Here is a 24,568-nt window from a genome sequence, read left to right as displayed (position 1 = left end):
ATGTTTAGCTAAAGACTGTACTTAATCCTGGAGTGAGACCACTTCGTTTTGGTGTGACATTTCTGGTTCAGACTGAGCATGGTTCCACCCAATTAGACTATTGACCATTTTAGCTGTATGGTTGTAGGTTTAGACTATGTATCATTTTATTTTTCGGTGTAATTGGGTTTATAGAAATAGATTTTTCAGACAAAATTGATATTGTGATGTTTTGGTGATGTTTTATTATTTATGAAACATTATTTGTGATTGCTTGTTGGGTTGCCTGCCTAACCTCATGGGTTTTCTCCAGGCTCTCTGCTTTCCTTACATGTTAGTGGAATTAACCCCTCTCTCTCTCTCTCTCTTTCTCTCTCTCTCTCTCTCTCTCTCTCATGGTTAGCATGTGCGCTGCGCTGTATCATACGGTCTGTCATTGTGTCAACTGGTGGGGGTTTTGATTCCCTGGTTGTACGTGACAAGGAGTACGTAGGGTCGCCTGTCCAACCTCGTGGGTTTTCTCAGGGTCCTCCGGTTTCCTCCCACTGCTAAAGACCCCTATGCGCAACTGAATTATTGAAATAAAATTGAACCATGTGTTAGTCCTGAAATGACCTAGTTTGTGTCAAGTGGACCTTAAACCCCATTTCTCTCTCTCTCTCTCTCTCTCTCTCTCTCTCCCACTCTCCCACCCCCTTTTAAAGGAATTCAGTTACCCCTTTTTATCTACACATATTAAAAATAAAAATAAAAGTAACCAACAGGAAAATAACAAAATGTTTCCTATAAAGAAGAAGGTGTGTTTTTTTAATGGTTTGGGGGGCAGGGGTTCAACATCCTGGATCCATTCTTGTAACAGATCCCTATTCTACATTATAAATAATCAAGAAAAAAAATGTATCTTATGTCAACAGATGAATTGGTCATTTATAGAAATTCTTATAAATAATATATTTTTAAGGAGGGCATTGTCCAAAGATTTTTCACCTTTACTCAATTAGTGCTGGGTATTGCCACTGCAGTCATTATACGATACATATTGTGATTCAGGTACTACAATACGATTCATAACCAGGTCAATATTTACCAAGAAAAGAACAGGGTGAATGAATAATGAATATTTTTAGTCCTTTCGAAAAATAAAATGGCGATGTTGATGTGGACCAAAATAAGGACCAACACAATTTAAGAGTGTTTGTGGATAATGTGTGATGTGGATAATTAAGAGTGATAGGTTACTTACTGAAGCGACAAAAAACATAACAAAAATTATCATGATACATGGATTCTATGGAAGGGTATCGCTGCCAATATTAAATGTTCTGCTACAATGTCTTTTCCATTTGATTATATGTAAAAAGTACAATGTACAAAGTCCTAATACTGGTAATGATAAAGTCAAAATACCTCTAAGGTAAGAGTTAAATATAAAACGTCAAATGTTAAGTGTTAAATGACAAATGTTTTGTGGGAAAATGCTTTTTTTGACGTGTCTACATTTTACATTTCTCTCATTACATTTTACATTTGCGCTCTGCCACATCCCATTTGTCATTCACGCTTTCTACATAGCAACTTTCGCACAGCATCAACTTCCATATGCAAATGTAAGATATCACGTGACTTATTAACATATACGGAAACCTGGCACACTATAATCCAGAACAAGGATATTCACGACACTATTACAGGAAATCAGCCTAGCACACAATAAAAATTTACTTACCTTGACACTTTGGATGGTACTTTACCATGATTACGGGGGTGGGGGTGGGGGTGGGGGCTGTGCAATGTCCAAATACGAAATTCCAGGTATCATGTTACATATTAGTGAAAAGCACGTACATTTCTGTTTGTAAATATATAAATATTTTTCTGGTACAATCGTATTTTCATAATTCAAATCCAATAAATATCACACTATTAAAGGGGTATTCAAGTAAAAATGCTGGTCTAAATACGAAATTCCAGATACCATGTTACGTACCACTGATTGCTCTTTTCAAATATGCAAATAATTTTCTGCCACATTCATATTTGCTTAACTTTACAAAATAAGATTAAAGTTGAAGTGACAGAAGGGTGGTGGGGGACTAAACTAAACTAAAATAAAGATACAGGGCTTAATCAAACATTCTGTATGTCCATACTAAAAAATGTATAGTCATTCCTCTCTTTAAATATATTATTTATTTGTTGGGCACAATGCTTATATATTGTTGTTTTTTTAATGGATCAAAGTTAATTAGGCTGTACTCAACTCTGTTTATAGAGAGACAGGAAAGAGTAGGGGTGTTTAAAATATCAGAATACAGGTATTAATACGAAATTCTAGTTATTGTGTTATAAATTACTGGAAAGTATGTTTTTTGGCTGTTTGAATCTATCAATTATTTCCTGGCACATTCATGATTACGCATGGTCGTTTAGGTAGTTTCTTATGGAGTCCCAGCTTGATTTACTGTTATCGTGCGGTGAATATACTTATAGTGTGCCGGTTTATAGTGTGCCGGGTTTCCGTATATTTTAATAAGTCACGTGATATCCTACATTTGCATATGAAAGTTGATGCTGTGCGAAAGTTGCTATGTAGAAAGCGTGAATGACAAATGGGATGTGGACTCATGTGGCAGAGCGCAAATGTGAAATGTAATGAGAGAAATATAAAATGTAGACACGTAAAAAAAAAAGCATTTTCCAACAAAACATTTGTCATTTAACACTTAACATATGACGTTTTACATTTAACTCTTGCCTTAGAGGTATTTTGACTTTATCATTATCGGTATTAGGACTTTGTACTTTGTACTTATTTACATATAATCAATGAAAACGACATTGTCGCAGAGCATTTAATATTGGCAGCGAAACCCTTCCATAGGATTCAGCATGTCACTATTCAATACACAAATTGTTAGAAAGTGAATCGCTATACATAGATTCAACGATATATCATGCCAGCACTACACTCAAAGTCCTGGATTAATTGTTCTGACAGATCCCTATTAACATACCATATCAAGTAAAAAATATATCTGGTCATTAATAAAAATTCTGATATATAATTAAACTCAGATTAGTATCAACCATATCTCTGTATGTGACTGGGGACAGATGTTAATTAAAATTGACAGTAATGAGAAGCAGATGGGGAAAGCACCTATTATTGACAAATATTTCTACCCCCTTCTATTGAGCTGAAATGAGATAATATACAAAATGTTCTTCAAAAATTTGTTAGCTATGTGAACCTCTCGAAAGAGATATTTGTTGTGTATATATAATTAGTAAAGAGACCAGGGTTTTCAGTTCAAAATCTTGCCAGCTGGTCACTTGTTGATGTTAATACAGGTTGACAGTAATGAGGAAACTCACAGTATTAAATATTTAATCACTGGAGAAAACCCTGGTATTTGTATATGATGATATCAGGAAGATGGGAGACAAACCGAGTCTAGGGAAATTCGCAGTATTTGTATCTGATGATATCAGAGAGATGGGAGACACACCAAGTCTTTAATTAATGTCTGACAACCATGTGGAGAAGAGCTGTATTTGTAAATGATAAATAATGAAAATGTACTTGGAAAATGTTTTCCCCCCTCCCCCTTAACTATTTGATATAGTACCATGTGTATATTACTTTGTTCTTCCCCGCCATCCCATTCTTCCCCAGTAACTATTTGAAACAGAATCTTTATGACTTTCATCTGTCAATGAAGTAATAATATGTTAGAATTACACCCAGTCAATAGGGTCACCTGTCCAACCTCATGGGTTTTCCCCTGGGTCCTACTATTTCCTCCTACTGCTAAAGATAAATTGCAATAAAATTGCACCATATGTTAGTCCAGGAAAGACCAAGGTAGTGCCAAGTAGACATTGGACTTTTAATTTGATGTTACTAGAAGTATATTCTATTTTCAGTCTTGTATTAAGGAGGGCCTGGCAATGTCTAGTCCTTCAAATGGGCTGAAAAACCAAGATCCCATGTACACATTCACATGACGATAAAAGAACCCTTGAGTAGGCAGAAACATTGCTGTCCTTGCCAAAGCACACACTGCATATTGCATTAACCCTGTTGGTGCAGAAAAGTAGGATTTTCAACCCCAATTCATTTCATCTTGTGTATAAAGCCATAAACTGTTAGATCATACATAGTCAGGGGGGTTTGATGGCCGAATGGTTAGCACGTGCGCGTTGTATCATAAGGTCTGTCATTGAGTCAACTGGCATGGTTTCGATTCCCCAGTTATACATGAACAGGAGTAGGGTCACCTGTCCAACCTCATGGGTTTTCTCCGGGTCCTCCAGTTTCTTCTCACTGCTAAAGACCCCTACGTGCAAGCGAATTATTGAAATAAAATTGAACCATTTGTGTTCGTTAAATCCCATTTCTCTCTCTCTTAAACATAGTCAATGTTAAGTTATAAGTTGTAGCTTTTACTTTCTCATGGCAGTATGTGTAGGACAAGGAAAGTGGGGGGGGGGGGTCCCCACCAGGATGTATTTTGGGTACTGTATCAGTTTAGGTAGAATCATATTTCTACCTTCACATTTAAACTGTTAACATCTGCTTTGGTTAACCTCTCTGTGACCTTGTATAAAAGTTCCTGTGTTTATTTGGAAGAGTTGTAGTATTATTTTTTGATGTCAGAAAATGAAATCTATCTAGATTGATGGATCTAAGTTAGAAGGGAGAATAGAGATGCTGTCTATTGATCATTTTAGCGTAAAACAACTATAAAACACTTTTTACCTTCTCAGATTTCGTAGATTGGATAAATTGTCTGACATATGTAAAGTGAGATGTTTTTGAAGTATAACATTAATTTATTGATGATTAAATATTTTTACATTATTTATTTCTTAACTAAGTTTGAAGTATAATAAAGTGATTAAAAGGGACTATGTTATAAGTTAACTACCATTGCAATAGCATCCTCATGTGTTCATCCCAAAATGATCTCTCTCTCTCTCTCTCTCTCTCTCTCTCTCTCTCTCTCATAGTGTCAACAAGCCATCAATGTTTCTCTTGATAAGCATCTCTCTAATTACAGATACTCCAACTATTACAGAGTGCACTTTCGACAAGTTCTTGTAGATATTAACATGTTTTTTTTTTAATCCTTAAAGTTGTAACTGATAAATATGGGATAAATTAACTGATATATTTTTAGAAAGTTTTTCATAGAAAGATCAAGCAAGTGTATCGTAATTTAAAGTTGAGATCTCTTTGATTCAAGTTGAAAATAAATTGTTAAACTGGGTGATCTGGTCTAATATTATGTTATTGAAGGTAAAAACAAATTATTTAATTAGGTGATCTGGTCTAATATTATGTTATTGAAGGTAAAATTAAATTGTTGAACTGAGTAATCTGGTCTTATGTTATTCAAGGTAAACATAAACTGTTGAACTGGGTGATCTTGTCTAATATGTTATTTACAGTCCATTTCTTATATTTAACATTTGTAATAATGGCCTCTCCTAATGACCACTAAATTTCAAGTCAATATACATCTTCGTTGTTGAGTTATGGCAATAAACATGTTCCAAAAATAGCCATTTTTTTTTTTGCATTATGCTGTCTCACTTCGATAAATTGTATTTTGAAACTCAATATATTTTCTGTGACTTTTTAGGAAAGGATATAAATGCATGCGTCTAGAACATTTCCTATAATAATTTTTAGTAATTGAATTATACGAATAGACAGTGTATTAAGGGAGTTATGACTAAATTACAAAAACATGTGTTTCTGTCAAATTTTCAGAATCACTGTGAAGGTGTTTTGTTATATGTATGAAAAACACTGAAAACTTAATTACCAGTTTACAAATGGCTATTATTTTGTAAGACTCACTTTTGATCAATGTTTGAAATATTGTAGCATCATGGCATTCATGAATCACATGTTTAAAAAATTTAGGGCATTAAAAAGCTCAAAAGTACAAGATGACTAATCTGTAGTGTCCGTAACCATGGGGTTGTATCTTAAAGTAAATTTACAATAAAAAATGTGATCTTCAGTAATATTATACTTTTCAGTGTGCAATTTTAAAATCTAAAATATTTTTATTTATTTGAATTTGAAGTTGATTAGTTTTCACTTTTTAAAAGAGAGAGAGAGAAATTGGGTTTAACATCCACTCGACACAAACTAGGTAATTTCGGGACTAACACATGGTTCATTTTTATTTCAATAATTCGCTTGGGCGTAGGGGTCTTTAGCAGTGGGAGGAAACCGGAGGACCCAGAGAAAACCCACGAGGTTAGACAGACGACCCTACTCCTTATCATGTATAACCTGGGATTCGAAACCATGCAAGTTGACTCAATGACAGGCCTTATGATACAGCACGCACGTGCTAACCATTCGGCCATCCAACCCCCCTCACTTTTTAAAGGTTACGAACACAACATTTATTGTTGTAGGCCTGTTGTAGTGTCCGTAACCATACAGAGACCCATACTTAAAAAGCATCACAAAAGTGTATTTGTAACACCTGCTAAAGTGAAAAAAGTATAAATTTTAATAACCAAAATATTGAACTATTGAATTACAAGGCACTGCAAGAAAATTTAGTTTTTTTACTCTGATGAAACACTTTTGTTCACAAATATTGTATTTTAGCTGTAAAAATAAATTGTTGAATTAAGTGATCTGGTTTGATCAGATATGTTATTCCGTACTTTAAAAACACTTTGATGGCTGTCAGATTTTAAACATGTTTACATGACTTTTTATTCACAACAAATCAAGGAGTATGATTTTCCCACAATTAATATAGTAACTGACATTTTGACTTTGTGCCGGACATGTATTTTATAATATCATTAATAACACTGAAAAAAAGACAAATGTGTACCAAACACAATAACAGGCACTCCAGGGGTTGTTCCTAACAAAATGAAATGGGCTAATGAAGACGGGCTTACACCATACAGTGTGCTATAAGGGAAATTTTGCCTGGACAGCGGCGCTATGGCCTATTCTTATATCGGATCCCAACTGCCAAGGGATCTGTTACTTGCACGACAATGTGTACATGAGAGCTCGGTTTTTCGGCCTGTGCCTGACAAAGTCTGAATTGTAGACTGATGTTGTATCAAATATCTTTAATGCAGATGAAGCTTTATTAAGTTGACTAATGAAAGACTAAAATTTATAAATTCAGTGTAAAAGAATAAAAATCTTACTTTAAATATTTAGATTTTTTTTTAAAAGTTAAATCTGCGTAGAGTGTAATTCTAATCACCAGCGTAAGTGCCACACAGTCCGTATCTGGTGGCAGGTGTATAATCATGATATATAACATGATAACAACCAATCAAAACATGAACTTGACTCCGTGGATCTGTAGAAAAATTTTGATATTTTAAAACATATATTTATTTAAAAGATATTGTACAATTTAAAGGTATTAAAGGCTCAAGGCTCTTGTTGTAACTGAATATGTCCCAATCTTTATTCTGGTCAACAAATTGTACTATTTTAGAATATTCCAATTAATTGATGATACAAATTTCATCTTAACACACCTTATTTAAAAATTTTGAAAAATTCAACATAATGGTTTGAAACGTCTAACGTAAACCTTTTCAAATGAAACTTCGATTTAAAAATATTTTCGAACCCTCTGGACAAGTAAAATAGGATGTAATGGATAATTTACACAACAGGTAGGACACTTAAACATCTAGTACTTAGATAGAGATATTATTTATTTTCTGGAGCTTTCAAGCCAGCAAGAGTGTTATTGTCCCTTTAAGAATAATATACACCAACATTACCGTGACCGTTGCCTAACAGTAAAACATTAAACCCCATTTCATTTCATTTTGTCTATCTTATACTACAAGACTATAAAATATAGAAAGAATTTCATACAAAGAATGGGGTTTAGTGGCCGAATGGTTAGCATGTGCACGCTGTCATAAGGTCTGTCATTGAGTGGACTAGCGTGGTTTCAATTCCCCGGTTGTACGTGACAAGGAATAGGATCGCCTGTCCAACCTAGTGGGTTTTCTTCAGGTATGCCGGTTTCCTCCCACAGCTAAAGACCACTACGTGCATGCGAATTATTTAAATAAAAATGAACCATTTGTTAGTCCAGAAATTACTTAGTTTGTGTCGAGTGGACGTTAAACCCCATTTATTTATGACCCAATATCTATCTTAAACATTAAAACATAGAAATATTAGTTTCACGCAATATCTTATAGTATATATCTATAAGAATGAAACAGAAATTTTATCACCTGTGTATGTAGTATTGGGTTATAAATAATCACATGTTATTGATATTTACTGGTAACATATGTTAAATATCACTTATAAAAATACTGTATATAGTCCATACTAACATTAACTACAGGAGAAAACCACAAAATACTACTGCTCATCTCCATGGCAATAGTATGCAATAAAAATGACTACTACATCTTTCCTGAATTTTAAGTTGAGAAGTTGGCATAGCTAGAAACATTTTATATTGAACTATTCAGTCAGCTGGTAGCTTTTGACCCTAAGGTCATCTTCACCCAATACCTCTGGTTTCTGAAATCCAAATGGGGAGAACAGCTCAATATGGCTTTGGTTGGCTGACTAACAGACGGTCACTGTAGGTGTGATATACTGATGTATAATCCTTTGTCATAGGTGTGATATACTGATGTATAATCCCCAGTTGAATGTGTGATATACTGATATACTGATGTATAATTCTAAGCTGTAGTGATATACTGTAATCCCCAGCAATAGTGATATACTGATGCATTATCCCCTGGTAGTAGATGTAATAAACGAATGTATAATCCCCAGTCATATGTGTGATATACTCAAGTTTAATCCCAAATTGTATAATCCCTAGTCGTAGATGTGATATACTCATGTATAACCCCCAGTCTAATGTGTGATATACTCATGTATAATCCCTAGTCGTAGGTGTGTTATACTGATGTCTAATCCCCAGTCAGAGGTGTGATATACTGATGTATATTCCCCCTCCCCCCCCCCCCCCCCCCGTCGTAAATAATATATGCTGATGTATAAACCCTAGTCGTAGGTGTGATATACTGATTTATAATCCCCAGTCTTATGTGTGATATACTGATGTCTAATCCCCAGTCAGAGGTGTGATATACTGATGTATAATCCCCAACCATAGGTGTGATATACGGATGTATAATCCCAGTCTTATATATGATATACTGATGTATAATTCCCAGTCGTTGTTGTGATATACTGAAGTATAATCCCCAGTCAAAGGTGTGATCTACTGATTTATAATCCCCCAGTCTTATGTGTGATATACTGATGTATAATCCCCAGTCTTATGTGTGATATACTGATGTATAATCCCCAGTCGTATTTGTGATATAATGATGTAGAATCCAAAGTCATACTGATGTATAATCCCTTTAGTCATATGTGTTATATATTGAAATATAACCCCAGTTGTAGTTGTGATATGCGGATGTATAATTCCCTCTTAATATTCTGGTTTGATATCTAATATAAACAGGGTAGAACTGTAGAAACAGGTAAAATAAGTAATATAAACACGCCAGGTGTTGAGGGAGTTATAGAGTATACATGAGATATAAGTACAAACCTGTGATATATTGATGCGTATTGCCCTGGTGTATATTTGTTATTGAAGAATTATAGGTATCAGATATCAGTATATATGTAGATAGTAATCTTACAGTTCTACTGGGCATTACATGTGTAACACATGGTAAAACTATATGGCCAGGCTAGTACTGGTTAGTAGACAGATTTTCAAATCTTCGCAACAGACAACTATCAGGGTGGCTTCAGGATAAAAAAAAGTTAGGATTTTTTTTTTCTCTGCTGATAGAAAATTGGATTTGGAAGTTTTAATGGAAAAGTTTGATGTTTTCAGGAAGGAAATATGAAGTTTTTATTCGGTGATGTGTGCACAGAGATTCAATTTAAATCTTACCAAGATAGCAATAACAGGATATCTAGAAAACTTATTCGATTTATGTGCGTTTAGTTTTTAATGTGAAATTTCAATTCTTGCTATCAGTTTTTGTGAGTTGGTATCTTTTCTATTTTTATCCATTTTCCTATTTAGAAATATTTTTTTTATTGTGTAGATTCTGGTGTGATTTCATTTCTTTTCATGTTATTATTTTCACTAGACTATAGAAAACAATGGAATGAAATATTAATTAATTCTATTGTTTAATTTAGAAATTTTGAAATCATCCAATTTAAGACACGTTTGACTACTTTTTTTTTTTATTAAATGTTTATTTTTATAAGAAAATGATCTATTATTTGTTTACCTGAGCTTATCAATGTTTCTTGAATGTAAAACTTATTGTCCAATTACGGAGAAGTAGGGACGTGGTGTCCTGTAACATCTCATACCACTTGTCATTTCTTTAGTAGATTCAAATAATTCTTGTTTTTTTTTTTTAATATGAGTCAAGCTTGTACCTTTTCTTGATATATTATATCTAATGCCAGGCTGTCTAAAATATCAGAAACCCCACGAAATAAATCAGTGATAAATCGAGGCTGTGATTTTTTTGTTCCGTTTATCGCTGTATTTGTCGACCACCTGGGAATAGTTGTTTTTATTAAGGGAATTTTTTTATCTGAAAGTACGATAAATAGATGAATTTCATCTGTCTGTGGGTCGCGGTGTAGATTTACAATATTTAAAGGTGAGATCTCCCAGGTCTAATATTGTAGTTCAATTTGAAGATGTTGATGAAGTGAATAGATGCCATGTGGTATATCATAGTGGCATTCATTTCTGTAAGGAGCTGGAGTTGTTTTTATCACTCTGTAGGGAGCTGAGGTGTCTTAAACACTGCTTTTATCACTCTGTTGTGAGCTGAGGTGGCTTAGTTAGTAACGAAGAGGGATCGGGTTCGCTCCTGGTATTTGCCGTGATAGTTCCTTAGGATTATCCAACATGGTTTCCCTCTGTCAGTGTTGCACTGTGTAATCGTTCGGATGGGGCGTTAAACAAAGCGTGAATTAAATATAAAACCTGAATACAAAATAAATAACACCATTAAAAAGATAAACAAACTTTTATATAATAGAAGGGTGTTGTATTATTAATGTAATTAAAATGTAAAAGTTTTGTAAAAAAAAAAGATTAATATTCATGAATTTTACGTAATTTTTTTAGTTTTATTCTTGGATTATAATGAAATGTAAAATTTTCGAAAGTATCCTTACATTTGGTGTTAAATCATGTTTTCAAACATATTACTGATATTAATGATATTTTCTATGAACATGTTTCTCTAAATATGTTTTAGATTACATGAAATAAAAACTAGAAAAAACAAAAATAGAAAACATAAAGTGATTATCTTCTTCTATTGAGAAAACATCTGCCTCAGGTATCAAGATAACAGAAATTGTTATTTTGTTTCTTTTGGGGTGGGGTGCGGGGGGTGCGGTAATTAAATGTAGCTTCGATGTAGATGGTAAATTACCTTCATTTTTTAAATGAAAGAAGGTTTGCGATGATTATGTTATTGATACGCTATCAAGGTAAACGTGGGCTGATAACTCTTAACATCATATTTCTGGTGTTAAAGAGTTCACAAGGTGAGCCGGTGTTCACGTTTCAAAGACAGACTTTTATCGTAGATCAGACAAGAAGGTTGTTATGGTTAGAAGATTTGATAAACTCTTCAAGAAGTAAAAGCAGTTTAAACCAGTTGATTTGATAGTTTTGTATATGATATATGTTACTTTTTTATTTGTGGTATATTGACGTCTGCTGGCTGTTTTATCAGACGTCTCTCATTCTGTATCTTATTCCTGATATTTTGATTAAACTTGCTTTGTGGTTTAAGCGTGCAGTTTTCTACTGTTTTGGGTTGTTTGTTTTATCTGTAGTTATTTAAGTAGTTTTCAATTATTGTCAGGACATTTGGATTAACTTGGTTTAGGATTTAAGTGTGTAGTTTCTTAGCATTAAGTGTTTAGTCTGGAGTTATTTAAGCAGTTTTCTTCCAGACCTTTGGATTAACTTGGTTTAGGATTTAAGTGTTAGTTTCTTAGCATTCTGGGTTATTTGTTTTGTTTGTAGTTATTTAATCAGTTTTCGAACATTTTCTGATTTGAACTAACTTGGTTTTGAGATTTTATTCTGCTGTTTAAATTTACCATTCCTTGTTGGGTTTTTTATATCTGTAGTTTTTTGAGCAGTTTTCAGACATCGTCTGGTTTTATTGGTTGACAGATACAAGAAAGAAAAAATTATGAAAATCTTTTTGATTTAATGTCACTGACATTTATTAGAAACTATACTTCATCTGAGAATTGTGTATGTATATATATCTATGATCTTTAGACACTATACAAAAGTGTTTTAAAGTAATATGGACATCTGAGAACTTTGTATATATATCTGTGATCTTTAGACACTATTACATACAAGAATGCGTTTAAGTAATATGGACATCTGAGAACTGTGTATATATATATATATGTGATCTTTAGAGATTTTATACAAGAGTGGTTTTTAAGTAATATGGACATCTGAGAACTGTGTATACATGTATCTGTGATCTTTAGACATTATACAAAACTACATATATATATATATATATCTGTGATTTGAAGACAATCTGTCATCATGTTGGCCAGATATAAAAAGAACCCTAAAAGTAGAAAGGTGAGTAATCTGTGACTATGAGGGGTCAACTCGGACTGTTTTTTTTATGCCAATGACATATCTATAAAAATACATAATGATGGCTACCGGTACCCACTTTGTTAATTCACTCGACTTCTCTGTCAAAATACTCTAAATATGTGGTAGTGTTGTAATTATTTACCTATAGTCAGGGTTGGTTGTAGAAAATGTGGGTCCCAATTTGGGAGGCCCAAAGTTATAGGATATGAATACAAGCAACATTAACCAGGCTTATATTCATTCATATTTAAGGCCAACTTTACTTCACAATTAGTAATTGATAATACATGTATATATACAGTTAAAGAATACAGATTGCCTTGAAAATGTATAAGTTGGTGAGTTTCACTGCAGGGCCCCTTTCTAGTGCGGGGCCCAATTTGGGGAAATTGGTCATATGTTCCAAAAACCAGCCCTGCCTATAGTACCAGTATATAAAGTTTTGTAAAGTTTTCTATTTAAATGTGCTTTGTGTAGTTTATATCACAGACACCTCACAGTAAGAGTACTTGATGCAGGGTTCTTCCTTTCTTCATTTTCAGGAATATAAAAAGATGTTAATATTTATATGAATCTGTTCTCATACAATTTTGCTGAACTGGCAAGGAACAGGTCTAGTCATTCAGATGGGACAAAAAACCAAAGTCCTGCATAGCCCATCTTCATTAACCAGGTTCGTTCAGAAAAGTAGGATGTTAAACCCCAACTTCATTTCATTACTCTATATTTAATTATATTACAGAGTCAAGCGATGAGAATAGTTCGTACAATTGGTCAAGCGTTTGAAGTTTGTCACAAGTTAAACATACATACAGCCGGTAACGATGGTCTGGACGAGAGATTTGATGAAGAGAAACTATCGAATAAAGGTTAGTAACATATTCCAGTATTTAATCCGATCTATTTGTACTCTCGTTAGTTGACAATTTATACAAAAATTGTCATTTGGCATCCTAACATAGTGCAATATTTACAGTAACCACCCACGTGTAAAACCCACTTTCTTTACCTAGGCCCTGGTTTCACAAAGCATTCTTAGACTAATGTTAAGGATTTACTCAACTTTCAATCATTGTTTATGAGAAATATCTTTTGATCCAGAAACCCAAAACTTTGCACATAGTTTCTTATTGATGTATGTGATACATTAAAATAACAAAAGTTATATAAGGGGCTATATTTTAGTTAAAATAAGACGCACGATTTTGAGTAAATTGTTAATTAAGTCTTAGAAATTTTTCTTTGGATGGCATTTAGTAATTGGAACATAATGAAAAACACACTTTTATGGATAACAATTACTATGGTTTATTTCACTTCGACGTTTCAACAAGGTTTCACAAGTCGTTATCAAGCATATACACAAATAGCCCATTTGTGTATATGCTTGATAACGACTTGTGAAACCTTGGCAGTGAAATAAACCATAGTAATTGTTATCCATAAAAATGTGTTTTTGAAGTCTTAGAATTCTTTGTGGACTTGGGACCTGGGCATATAGATTCACACGCAACAATTTTCTGACATTTTAGCTGCTGTAGGCGCATGATTCATTGCTTGGCAACCTATATTTATTTATTTATTTCAGAGAAAGAATTAGAAGATAAAGAGAATAACAAGAAGGAAGAAGAAGAACAAAAAGAAATAAAAGCTACGCCTCCGTCAGATTTAGCTCTGACAAAAACATCCCAGAGTTCCGTTAGAAACAGTTTAACGTCTCCCCTAGCTTCTCCGGTGATGCTCGGTGATTACGATGATAAACCACAATATCCACTCAGTTCCCATCATCAGATGCAGTTACTACGACAACAGCTGGAACAACAACAGCACCAGACGCAGGTCGCAATCGCCCAGGTTCATCTCTTGAAAGATCAACTTGCTGCAGAGACAGCTGCTAGAATAGAATCACAGGTATATGAATGAATCAGAATGATCCGTTTTATTAGTAATGCTGAAAGGGTCGTTGTCGGCCATAATATCCAGGGTACCCTTCTGTATACAGAAGTGTACCTGATTGGATGGAAGACTCTGTAATGGTACCCAACTTCCTGCAACAGTACCAGAGTTTGTATCACATGATATTTTTGTAGTCTATATTGCTACCTCGGTATGACTTTAGAATTTGTGGGAAATATTTCCACAATTTTAGTAAACAGCAGCATAAACCAGACCCATTTTCATAACTATTCATATAATATTAAAACAAATTAAAACAACTATATGGATTTATTAACATGCTACGTTTTGATACACCTACAGGTATTGTTATCAAGTTAATAATGATTTGTAACAGAAATGGTACAATATATAGATAACAATTAGAAACCATGTAACAGATAAAACAATAACTACAGGGAATTAACCAGATAAAATGTTAATAAATTCAGAAGTAGTATATCAATATAGTTGTTTAAATTTGTGAAATCTGTTTCTATATGTCTTATAAGGATGATATTAAAACATTTAATCTCGTTGATTAACATGTGATGAGATCATAGTCAACATTAGAATAGAAACACACAAACTACAAAACGGAAATGGCAACACCTCATTTTGGTTTCGTTTTATAGTTCGAAGGGACCCTTATACTTACAGGCAACAACACCTTTTATGATTGGGGTGGGGGGACTGCCAAATGTTTGGCTGAACTTTGCATTGAAAAGTCAGTTTGAAACAGGTTATTTTGCCCTGAAATGGGTAATTTATACTTGAAAAATATTGCTTAGCTAAATCGTTGCATATTTTATTCCATAGCTTCTCTTAAAGTTTATTCCAGAAGGAATTGGGTGGCTGAAATGTCCAAAGCCCTGCATATAATCTTATGTATATCATCTATGCAAACAAGGGGTCAGACACATGATTTGGTAGTAAGTGTGATTGTATTCCCAAGCTGCCATTCCCATGCAACTTTGATATGAGTCCCCAAAAAAAGCTTTTATACTCCCCTCTTTCTTTCTTTAATTGGAAATGGGGGAATAGTGCAAGGTAAAATAGATGTAGCATGAAAATTGCATGATTCAATATTGTGAGATTTTCAGTAACTTATTATTTTTTGTTCTTCCAGGCACGTGCACATCAACTTCTGCTACATAATCGTGACTTGTTAGATCATGTGACCCAGCTTGTTGGTCGGGTGAAAAATTTAGAATTAAAGGTGATGGGTGTTTCATCCTCCTCATCCTCGGATATGATTTTTCATACTCCTCCACAGGTAAATATCTATAATACGATGCATCTATGATATTTTAATAATTTATATCCTCACAATCCAGCCTATTATCAACGATAATCGGGATGAGTAATAGTTATTTACCCAGTATAGTCAAATAAATTTGGAATATTCAATATTATTCACCATAATCTTGATGTATGAGCGGGCATATTCATGGTCGGACGTTTTGGAACTAGCATAGGAAATGTCCGGAATATATGGGCGAAATAGCATCACTGCTCCTATCTATAATATGTGGTTGGGTGAAATGCATGCATATTAATCAGAGGGTCTGACTTTGAATCAAAAGTCGCAGGTCCAACCTCATGGGTTTTTCTCTGTGTCCTCCGGTTTCCTCCCACAGCTAAATACCCTACATGCAAGTGATTTATTGAAATAAAATTGAACCATGTGTTAGTCAAAAAATGACCTATTTTAAAGTGGACTTTAAACTTGTAATAAGTAGGCATTAAACATTTTTTGCCCTCCCCCCTCCCTTCTCGCCATCTCCCTGCCAGATTTCTATCTTTATTGTTGATATCTTTCAGTTTGTACCATCTTTACCTGACCCTACGACCCCTCGCTGTGGACCTGTTCACCTACCATCAATGAGAGATATGGACAACTCGTACCTGACCTCAATATCAAATAGTTCCACCTTCGAAAACACCAAGGCGGCTCTAGAAGCGGAATCACCTGATAGTGGACATCGTGAAATGTCATCGGAAAGTCTTTCGTTCAATTTATCTAATTCCGACAACAGCGGTTGGAATCCTGCTTACAACCCTGCTGCAGACGGTGTCGTCTTGCGTAGGAATATCAAGCCAAATCCCTTCTCATCATCTTTTAACAGTGATAATTACGATTCAAAAGATTCAAAAGAAAAGACCAAGATCATTACGCCAATACCACTTCAAGATGCAAGTGGAAATCGGTTGGATTTTAACATCAACACTACACCCAAAAAAATAGATCCGCCACCTCCTTCCTTTAAAAGACTTCATCGTTTATCACAAAATGGCGGCATTATGAATGGAAATTATTCTGAACCAAACGGTCATATGATGACAGATAGTGACTATTACTCCACCTATAACAGTAGTCATAGTAACGCAAGTATTATACACAATTCAGATGCTCGTTCATCATATTCAGATAATCGTGAGCACAATTCAAACGGTGTCAACAAAAACCCACAGGAAAGTTGTGTCAATGATTTGACAGGAAATAGATCGTACATGAAGCAAGCTGAATGGAATTCTCGCATCAGTTACACATCGGACGACAATAGTGATAACTCGGATGATTCTAACGGCCAATCAAACAGAACCTCTCGTAGACTTGATTCTATGACGCTAGATGAGTTCGAGGCTCTTGAAAGTTAAAGACAGTTGAAACATTTGGACGTGGCACCAAATAACTTTAACGTTTAAAGTTTTTTGTGTTGACTTCATGCAAATTGCTTAATATACCAATCAGATGTCTTGTCTGTCAGCTTTTGAATATGATTGGTCAGAAGAAAATGGTCTTTGAAAATGACACAATCAGTTAACATATTACAATGCAATATTGCTTTCAATGGCCGCAAATGTACAAACATTCTAAAAGTAACGCCATTATAACATTGCTGTGTAAAGATTAACGTAAAATATGAAAAAAAATGGATGTTTTTGTTTCAGTTAAAAACAATTTGTGTTGATTGGTGGATCATATCAGATGACACGTGGCATACTACTATGTATCCGTTACATGTGATGTACAATGCTGTGGTCCTCTATATCAAATACATACGTACAGTGGAGCAGAACTTGATACAATATATAAATAAGTATATAATACTTGAAACCTCTATATCAGATACGTGTGTACAGTGGTGTGGACCTCTACATTAAATACATGTGTACAGCCGAGTTTAAACTCATCCGTACAGTAAAAACTCTATACAATATCTAAACAAGTATATAATACTTTACACCTCGGCGTACATACATGGTGGGACATGTTGAATAAATCACAAAAAGAGAATTTAACCAATACCTTTGTAGATAAGGTTGGGACATCTTTCTGACGTCGATTTGATTTCAAATTGGTAGTAATGGAAATAAAAGCAACATTTCACCCAACTGTTGATTTGCCCAAAAGTTGATCTCTGAAATTTGAGGATTGTTAGCATTCAGGAAACAAATGCAAACAAGCTGGAATATTATCAGAAAACATTTAGTGAATTAGTATCGTGGATATCTCGAATCACAAATCCACTGACTTCCTGTAGTTGGCATATCAGACGTTCACAAGACACCCAGCAGAATTTAACTTTTCGATTGGTTGGATATAAAAACTTTCAAAATGATTTTAAAACTTTGATGAAGATATGAACTGTCACCTGTGAACTATGACCTGTGACCGTCTGCTGAAGATGAGATTGTTACCAGCTATCTGGACAATTAACAAACACCAGATGTGTGTTGGGTACTTTTGGAATTCTGAATATGATTCACTAGATCTTGATGTATGATTGGGCATATTCCCGGTCGGGTGTTTGGCAACTTGCATAGGACGTGTCCGGCATATAGCCATTAACATCGATGGTTGGGTGTCAGCTGATATTTAGATCGTTAAAATTGTGATATTGAAAGTAGGCTTCCATCTTGTAGCACTGAACTATGAAAACGTCAAGAGTAAAAAGTGAATATTTATAAATATGGAATAACGAATATCTTTCCTGCAAGTATCTATTGACTGGATGTTTTTTTCTTTTTGTAGATTGCGATTGGTAAATACTACTTGTGATATTTTTATGCAAGATTGTGTGGTAAGCCTGGGAAGTGTAAATAGGGCTTGATAAGCCTGGGGAGTGTACATGTAGATAGGGATTGTTAAACATGGGGAGTGTAGATAGGACTTGATAAGCCTGAGGAGTGTAGATAAAGGTTAATAAGCCTGGGGATTGTAGATAAACCTGGGGAGTGTAGATAGGGCTTGATGCCAGGGGATTGTAAATAGGACTTGATAAACTTAGGGATTGTAGATAAGGGATGGCTCCATTGTTGACCGGTACGAATGTCGCCTTTATATTATAATTTACAGTCCCTGTTCTGTATTTTCTTTTATGTTGATTTTTGCGGTGCGATGATCTGTTGTATGAATTAACGTGGATTTCTTCGTCTTTACTTTTTTTTCATATTGTATATCCACCTTTAATATCATGTCTAAAATATGTGGATGATATGGCTTCTTATTTCAATGGCATGCAGGGAGCGGGCATACCTATACCTCTGCACGCCACTGTTCGTTTTCCCAGCACTTTTCTTTGTACTGTGGGAAATATTTGATGCATGCCCAAACAGTAGCTGAATTTGTTCAAATTTTTTATAAACTTCAAGAGTTGTGATTTATATCAACGAAGAATTTGTGGTTTGAAAGAACGTTAGCCAAAAAAGAGGAAATATTTCAAAATAATCGTATTTACAGATTTTTGAGATTGGAAGAAACTTTCGTATTTCGTTACACATCACGTGTCCTGAAATTAGCGACACGTCTGCCAAGAAGAAACAATTAAAATCAGGCAGGTAGCCGCAGTCTTGAGAATTTGTTAAAACTGTGAATTATTGAGTGGATTTCCTCTTTTGTTAGTAAAAATAGAAATAGATTTAGAAAGAATTAATTGAGGGTGAATGTGTGATTTTTATAAATATATATGACTAACGAACATGGAACACATATTATATATTATTGTACACTGCTATATCACGACTTATTATTTATAGGCAAAATCACGATAATTTCATTTTATGCAAATGTTTTCTTAATAGTTTATCAAATGGCACTTTTTAATTGCCACTTATGTACTAACCACGTAAATTGTGTTTTCATATTTCCTAAGCTATGTTTTCATTATTTGTATGACCTTATTTGGTTTCAGTTATTTATTTGAATAACGTAGAAAGTTGTTTCAATGACACCAGTAATCATACAGGAAATGCAAAGGAGACGGTTCTATAACCATAAGATAGGTTGGGTGGCCGAATGGTTTATCATGTGTGCCTTAGATCATAAGGTCTGTCATTGAGTCAAGTATCAGATGGTTGGTAGACTTCTTTCCACCTTTTAGGTCGTATTGGAAGTTTATAAAATTCAATAAGTTAGCCATAGTGTATGTTTTAATTACATGCAAAAACAATGCTGCTACTTTTAAGGTCATTTTTGTTTTAACTTTTCCCTCTTCTATTTCAATGCTCATTTAAATTATTATAATTTATTAAAACATATATTTGTGTATTTATTGTTATTGATTTTGTTCATCTTTTTGTTGTTTTGTGAAGAATGTAAACTATATCTTGTGAGAGTTAATTAGATTTCATTTTTAGTCTCATTCTACCATACTCAGAATAACTGATCAAGACAGGGGGGCTGAGTGGGTTAATGCATGCGTTTTAGATCATAAGGTCTGTCATTGCGTCAACTGGCATGGTTTCAACCCCAGACTTGTACATGACAAGGAGTAGGGTCGTCTGTCCAACCTCTAGGTTTTCTCCAGCCAGTACTTCTGGTTTCCTCCCAGTATTAAAGACCCTTTTGTGCAAGCAAATTATTTATAAAAATTGGTACCATATATTGGTCCCAAAATGACCTAGTTTGTATCGAATGGACTATATAAACCCCATTTCTATCTTACTCCATTTTCATGAAGCAACGACCGTGACTTGATGTTGCTACACTGCTTTGCAATGCCCAAACTTATAGCTACATTATATATCTTTATGGCAGACACGTGAACAGTAGCCTTCAATCAGAGTTTCTGACACAAACACACTCAAATCAAACATGGTGACCTCCAGGGAAACCTTGACATTGTATGAACCTTGAAAGTTGCAACCCGATTATCAAAGCTAGACATTTTAGCTAGAAAGTGCAAGACTTAGTATTTGCGATAATCAAAGTATCTGATAGGCTCTCAAGCTAAGTTAGTAGCCTACTCATACGAAATTATTGCCGAAATATGTGGTGTATTATGTAAAGGGCTTAATAGGATGCACGCACAGAGAGTTAAAATGAGATGAAGCCTTCTATTGAAGATGGTCTTACTTTTGCAAAGGGAAACTGTGTATTTTGGGCCAGACTTAATAATTTTGTAGTATGTTTTATCCAGTTATTCTGAGTTTATAAGTTGAATGAGACTATTTGTTTTTATATTCTAATTAATAAGTTTTGAATTATGTATTCACAAGATATTAACGTTAAAGTAAACTTTCTCTCATCTATTTGGCATGATTGTTACTTTATAAATACCATAGGAAACATGAGAGATGGTATCAAATGTTGTAGAAATGGTAAGCATATGCTGCCTCATTCACAACACCAGTTAGTACTTACATAACTCATCATCAGGTATATAAGTAGGCTGACTAGCTTTGTGTATCATTTTGTTTATCAACATTTATTAGTGCTATTTATTATGCATCATCATTTGTAAGTGATAGCTTTGGTTGTCATTTTGTGATTGTTTTTGTATAGAAATTACTTCTGTTTTGTCCAGTATATGCTGATTTTATAATACTACATGACGTGATCATAGTATATTTTGTACTAGTTCCTTTCAGAATGGTCTCTGAACGTACAGGTTCTTTTGACTGTTCCTGTCTGTCCTTATAAGCTGCAATATGATATTACGGCTGCACCCCACCACTATTCTAAGGTTTTATTGGAGTCCATATATTTTATTTTTCATCATAATTCGACTTGAATATAGTGTTGGAGAAATGTGCCGAGAAATGATTCCTTTTGGCAAACAAAGAAGAATTACGATGAAAAATAAAAAGTAAAGACTCCAAAACAGCGGCGTGGTGACCCATGATTTTGCATTCAGAACAAGATCCTGGCCAGGAGGGGGGAACGGAGAAGGGGTCCCTCCCAGTGCCACCAAGTAATAATGAGCTGTGCGGGACATGCTAGAGTCGATTTGTAGCATATCTGACCCACGGTATATGTTTGACACTGGTTGAGCATTATAATTATGATGTAGAAAACTGCATTGAAACCGCATGATTTTTGCCATTTGCGAGGGGGCGCAAAAACTCAAAACCATAATGCAAAGCTCGTCATTGCATCCCTCTCACATAGCCCCTACTTCAAAATTCCGTTAGAACAGATGTGGGGTAGGGCCGTATTGTCATTAATTTCATAATGAAGGATAATAAGGACATATAAAAGCAGTCACAGAGGACTTTGTCCGTTCAGAGACCATTTTGAAAGGAACTAATTTTCGTATGTAGTTGTAGTCAAGCTTTTACACCTGTAATTGTGCAATTATTTATTAATGCATGCTCATTTCACCACTGAAGAGTCTCAATCTCTTCTGTGTCTTTCTTCTGGAGATTATATCACTGATTAAAATACAGAACTAACATCATCATTTGATGTTGCCATACCATTATTTCAAATAATGGTACAGCTAGGCAATATGCCAAATGTACATTATTTATAATAGATGAAATATTGGACTCGCGTGACGATTTCATTGAAAAACATGCGTCTGTATTTTAAGTTGATGGTCTTCAGCAGGTACGTCTTCACCATTCAATATATTACTTAATATCTAGCTCTCTGTCTCAACCATACATCACATGCCCTACCAGTATATATCATTCTTGGCATTTTAAATCAATTCATTATTTAGCTAGATATGTGAATCTGTCCACCCCTTGTGTTAACTGTATTTCATGTGTCTTGAACATAGGTTAGGATAAAGTCTGGAAATAAGACACCTGTCACAGACATTGTCAGACACCCATGCAGGTTTTGTCAGGCACAATCCCTCTGTTACCTGTCATTTTGTCAGGTACAACTAAGATCCTTATTTCCAGACCTGGTTCGAGTACAGGTAAGGTGGACAGATAATCTATCATTCGAATTTCTCCCTTCTATTAACCCTTTAGCACTTGGTACATGTGAAAATCGAGGACCCCATTTCCTTGATGAAAATTAATAAATGTGATATATTATATATTAATACCGGTACATCCTTGAACAGATTGATACTGCTTGTTCCTTAAACCGCCCACCCAAGAGATGTGACTGGCTTTCCTTATTATATGACCATTTATTAGTTTGTGCATCATACTAAACTTGGGCTGCCTGTCTACAGTTAGCTTATCTTGAGAACAGACACTAAGCTAGTTGACCAACATTATAAGTCCTAAGTGGTAAAGCACCAAGTTATGTATACTTTGAGAATTTTGAGAAGAATTGAATAGGTTTATTTAGACTTTGTGTGCATGCCAGTTGTGAAACGGAGTAGAACCCCATTACAAAACAATATACTAACTTTTCGATATGGTGTCAATTCAGGATAGAAATTTCTTCACAAAGTATAAAGCAGATGGATCTCTGTGGGCAGAATGGTTCATTCATGCGCCATAGACATGCATGTGATAGGTCAGTTTGGGCCGGTCTAAGTGCTAAAGGTTTAAAGAATTCTACCTGTTGAAGAATATCAATATCCTGTTGAAGATGTTGTTTCTGTATTAGTTTTATTTTCTATATCTTACAATTACCCAACAGTTGTTGATGATGTTCAAACTCTATTAGTTTTATTTACAACATCTTACAATAAAGCACCAATTGTTTCAGATATTATAATAAACTGTACATATCTCATAGTTAAGTATTTTTTTTTGGTGTCGTTTTTTTTTTATAAACAGATCATAAAGTCTGTCCTTGAGTCATGTTCCTGAAGCAATGACTGCAAGTTTTACAACATCTGGATGTTTCTAGATTACTTTGCAATTACCGAACTTATAGTTACGTTTTCTCAGACACGTGAACAGTAGCCAACAATCAGAAGTTGTGACACTAAAACACTCAAATCAAATATTTCGACCCTCCACGGAAACCTTGACATTGAACGAACCTTGAACTTTGCAACTCAATTATCACAGGTAGACATTTTAGCTGGAAAGCGTGAAAAGTGGTATTCGCGATGATTAAGGAATCTGATAGGCTCTCAAGCTGGGTTAGTACCCAATCAAAATTAGTGCCGAAATAGGCAGGATAGTACGTGAAGGGCTTGATAAGATGTACAGAGTTAAAGCTAGATCAAGCCATCTGTTGAAGATGTTCTTGAGTAGAATGGTGTGGGTTTGATCTTAATCTTGTACGTGAAGAAGTGTAGGGTCGCATATCTAACCTGAAGGGTTTTCTCAGGGTCTTCAAGGGGAAGGGGGTCAAGTGGTCTGATGTATCCAATTTAGATCAAAAGGTCTGTCCTAATGTGGTTTCGATACTAAGCTTTTACATGACAAGGAGTAGGGTCACATGCCTAATGTGTGTTTTTTCCCAGTCCTCAGATTTACTCCCAGTGCTATAGACCCCTAAGAGCATGCCAATGATTTGTTGATCGAGAATACAACTCTTCATGATAGAAGACATGAAATAAAACTAAATAGGGAGAGAGAGAGAGAGAGAGAAATGGGGTTTAACGTTCACTCTACACAAACTAGGTCATTTTGGGACTAACATATGGTTTAATTTTTTTATTTCAATAATTCGCTTGTGCGTAGGGGTCTTTAGCAGAGGAAGGAAACCGGAGGACCCAGAGAAAACCCACGAGGTTGGACAGGCGACCCTACTCCTTGTCACTTACAACCGGGGAATTGAACAGGGTTCTCGC

General features: G+C 34.7%; 1 protein-coding gene across 3 annotated transcripts in view; it reads left to right on the top strand.

The window, feature by feature from the left end:
• The window catches only part of LOC126808896 (carboxyl-terminal PDZ ligand of neuronal nitric oxide synthase protein), a 124,865-nt gene extending 101,302 nt beyond the window's left edge, over window positions 1–23,563 (top strand). For 2 of the 3 annotated variants that reach the window (XM_050533947.2, XM_050533948.2), the window contains 4 exons: window positions 13,432–13,558; window positions 14,278–14,600; window positions 15,754–15,900; window positions 16,449–23,563. In XM_050533947.2, coding sequence (XP_050389904.1) covers window positions 13,432–13,558; window positions 14,278–14,600; window positions 15,754–15,900; window positions 16,449–17,285 — 1,434 coding nt within the window. In that variant the 3' untranslated portion in view covers window positions 17,286–23,563. Of the gene's footprint in view, window positions 1–12,239; window positions 12,669–13,431; window positions 13,559–14,277; window positions 14,601–15,753; window positions 15,901–16,448 lie in introns of those variants that run through there. The other variant, XM_050533949.1, reaches the window with a different exon arrangement.
• Window positions 23,564–24,568: the final 1,005 nt, after the last annotated feature.

Source organism: Patella vulgata, chromosome 1 (assembly GCF_932274485.2).
Source record: "Patella vulgata chromosome 1, xgPatVulg1.2, whole genome shotgun sequence".
Taxonomy (NCBI): Eukaryota; Metazoa; Mollusca; class Gastropoda; family Patellidae; genus Patella; species Patella vulgata.
The sequence above is the reverse complement of the archived record's forward strand: the minus strand, read 5'-3'. Positions and strand labels throughout refer to the sequence as shown.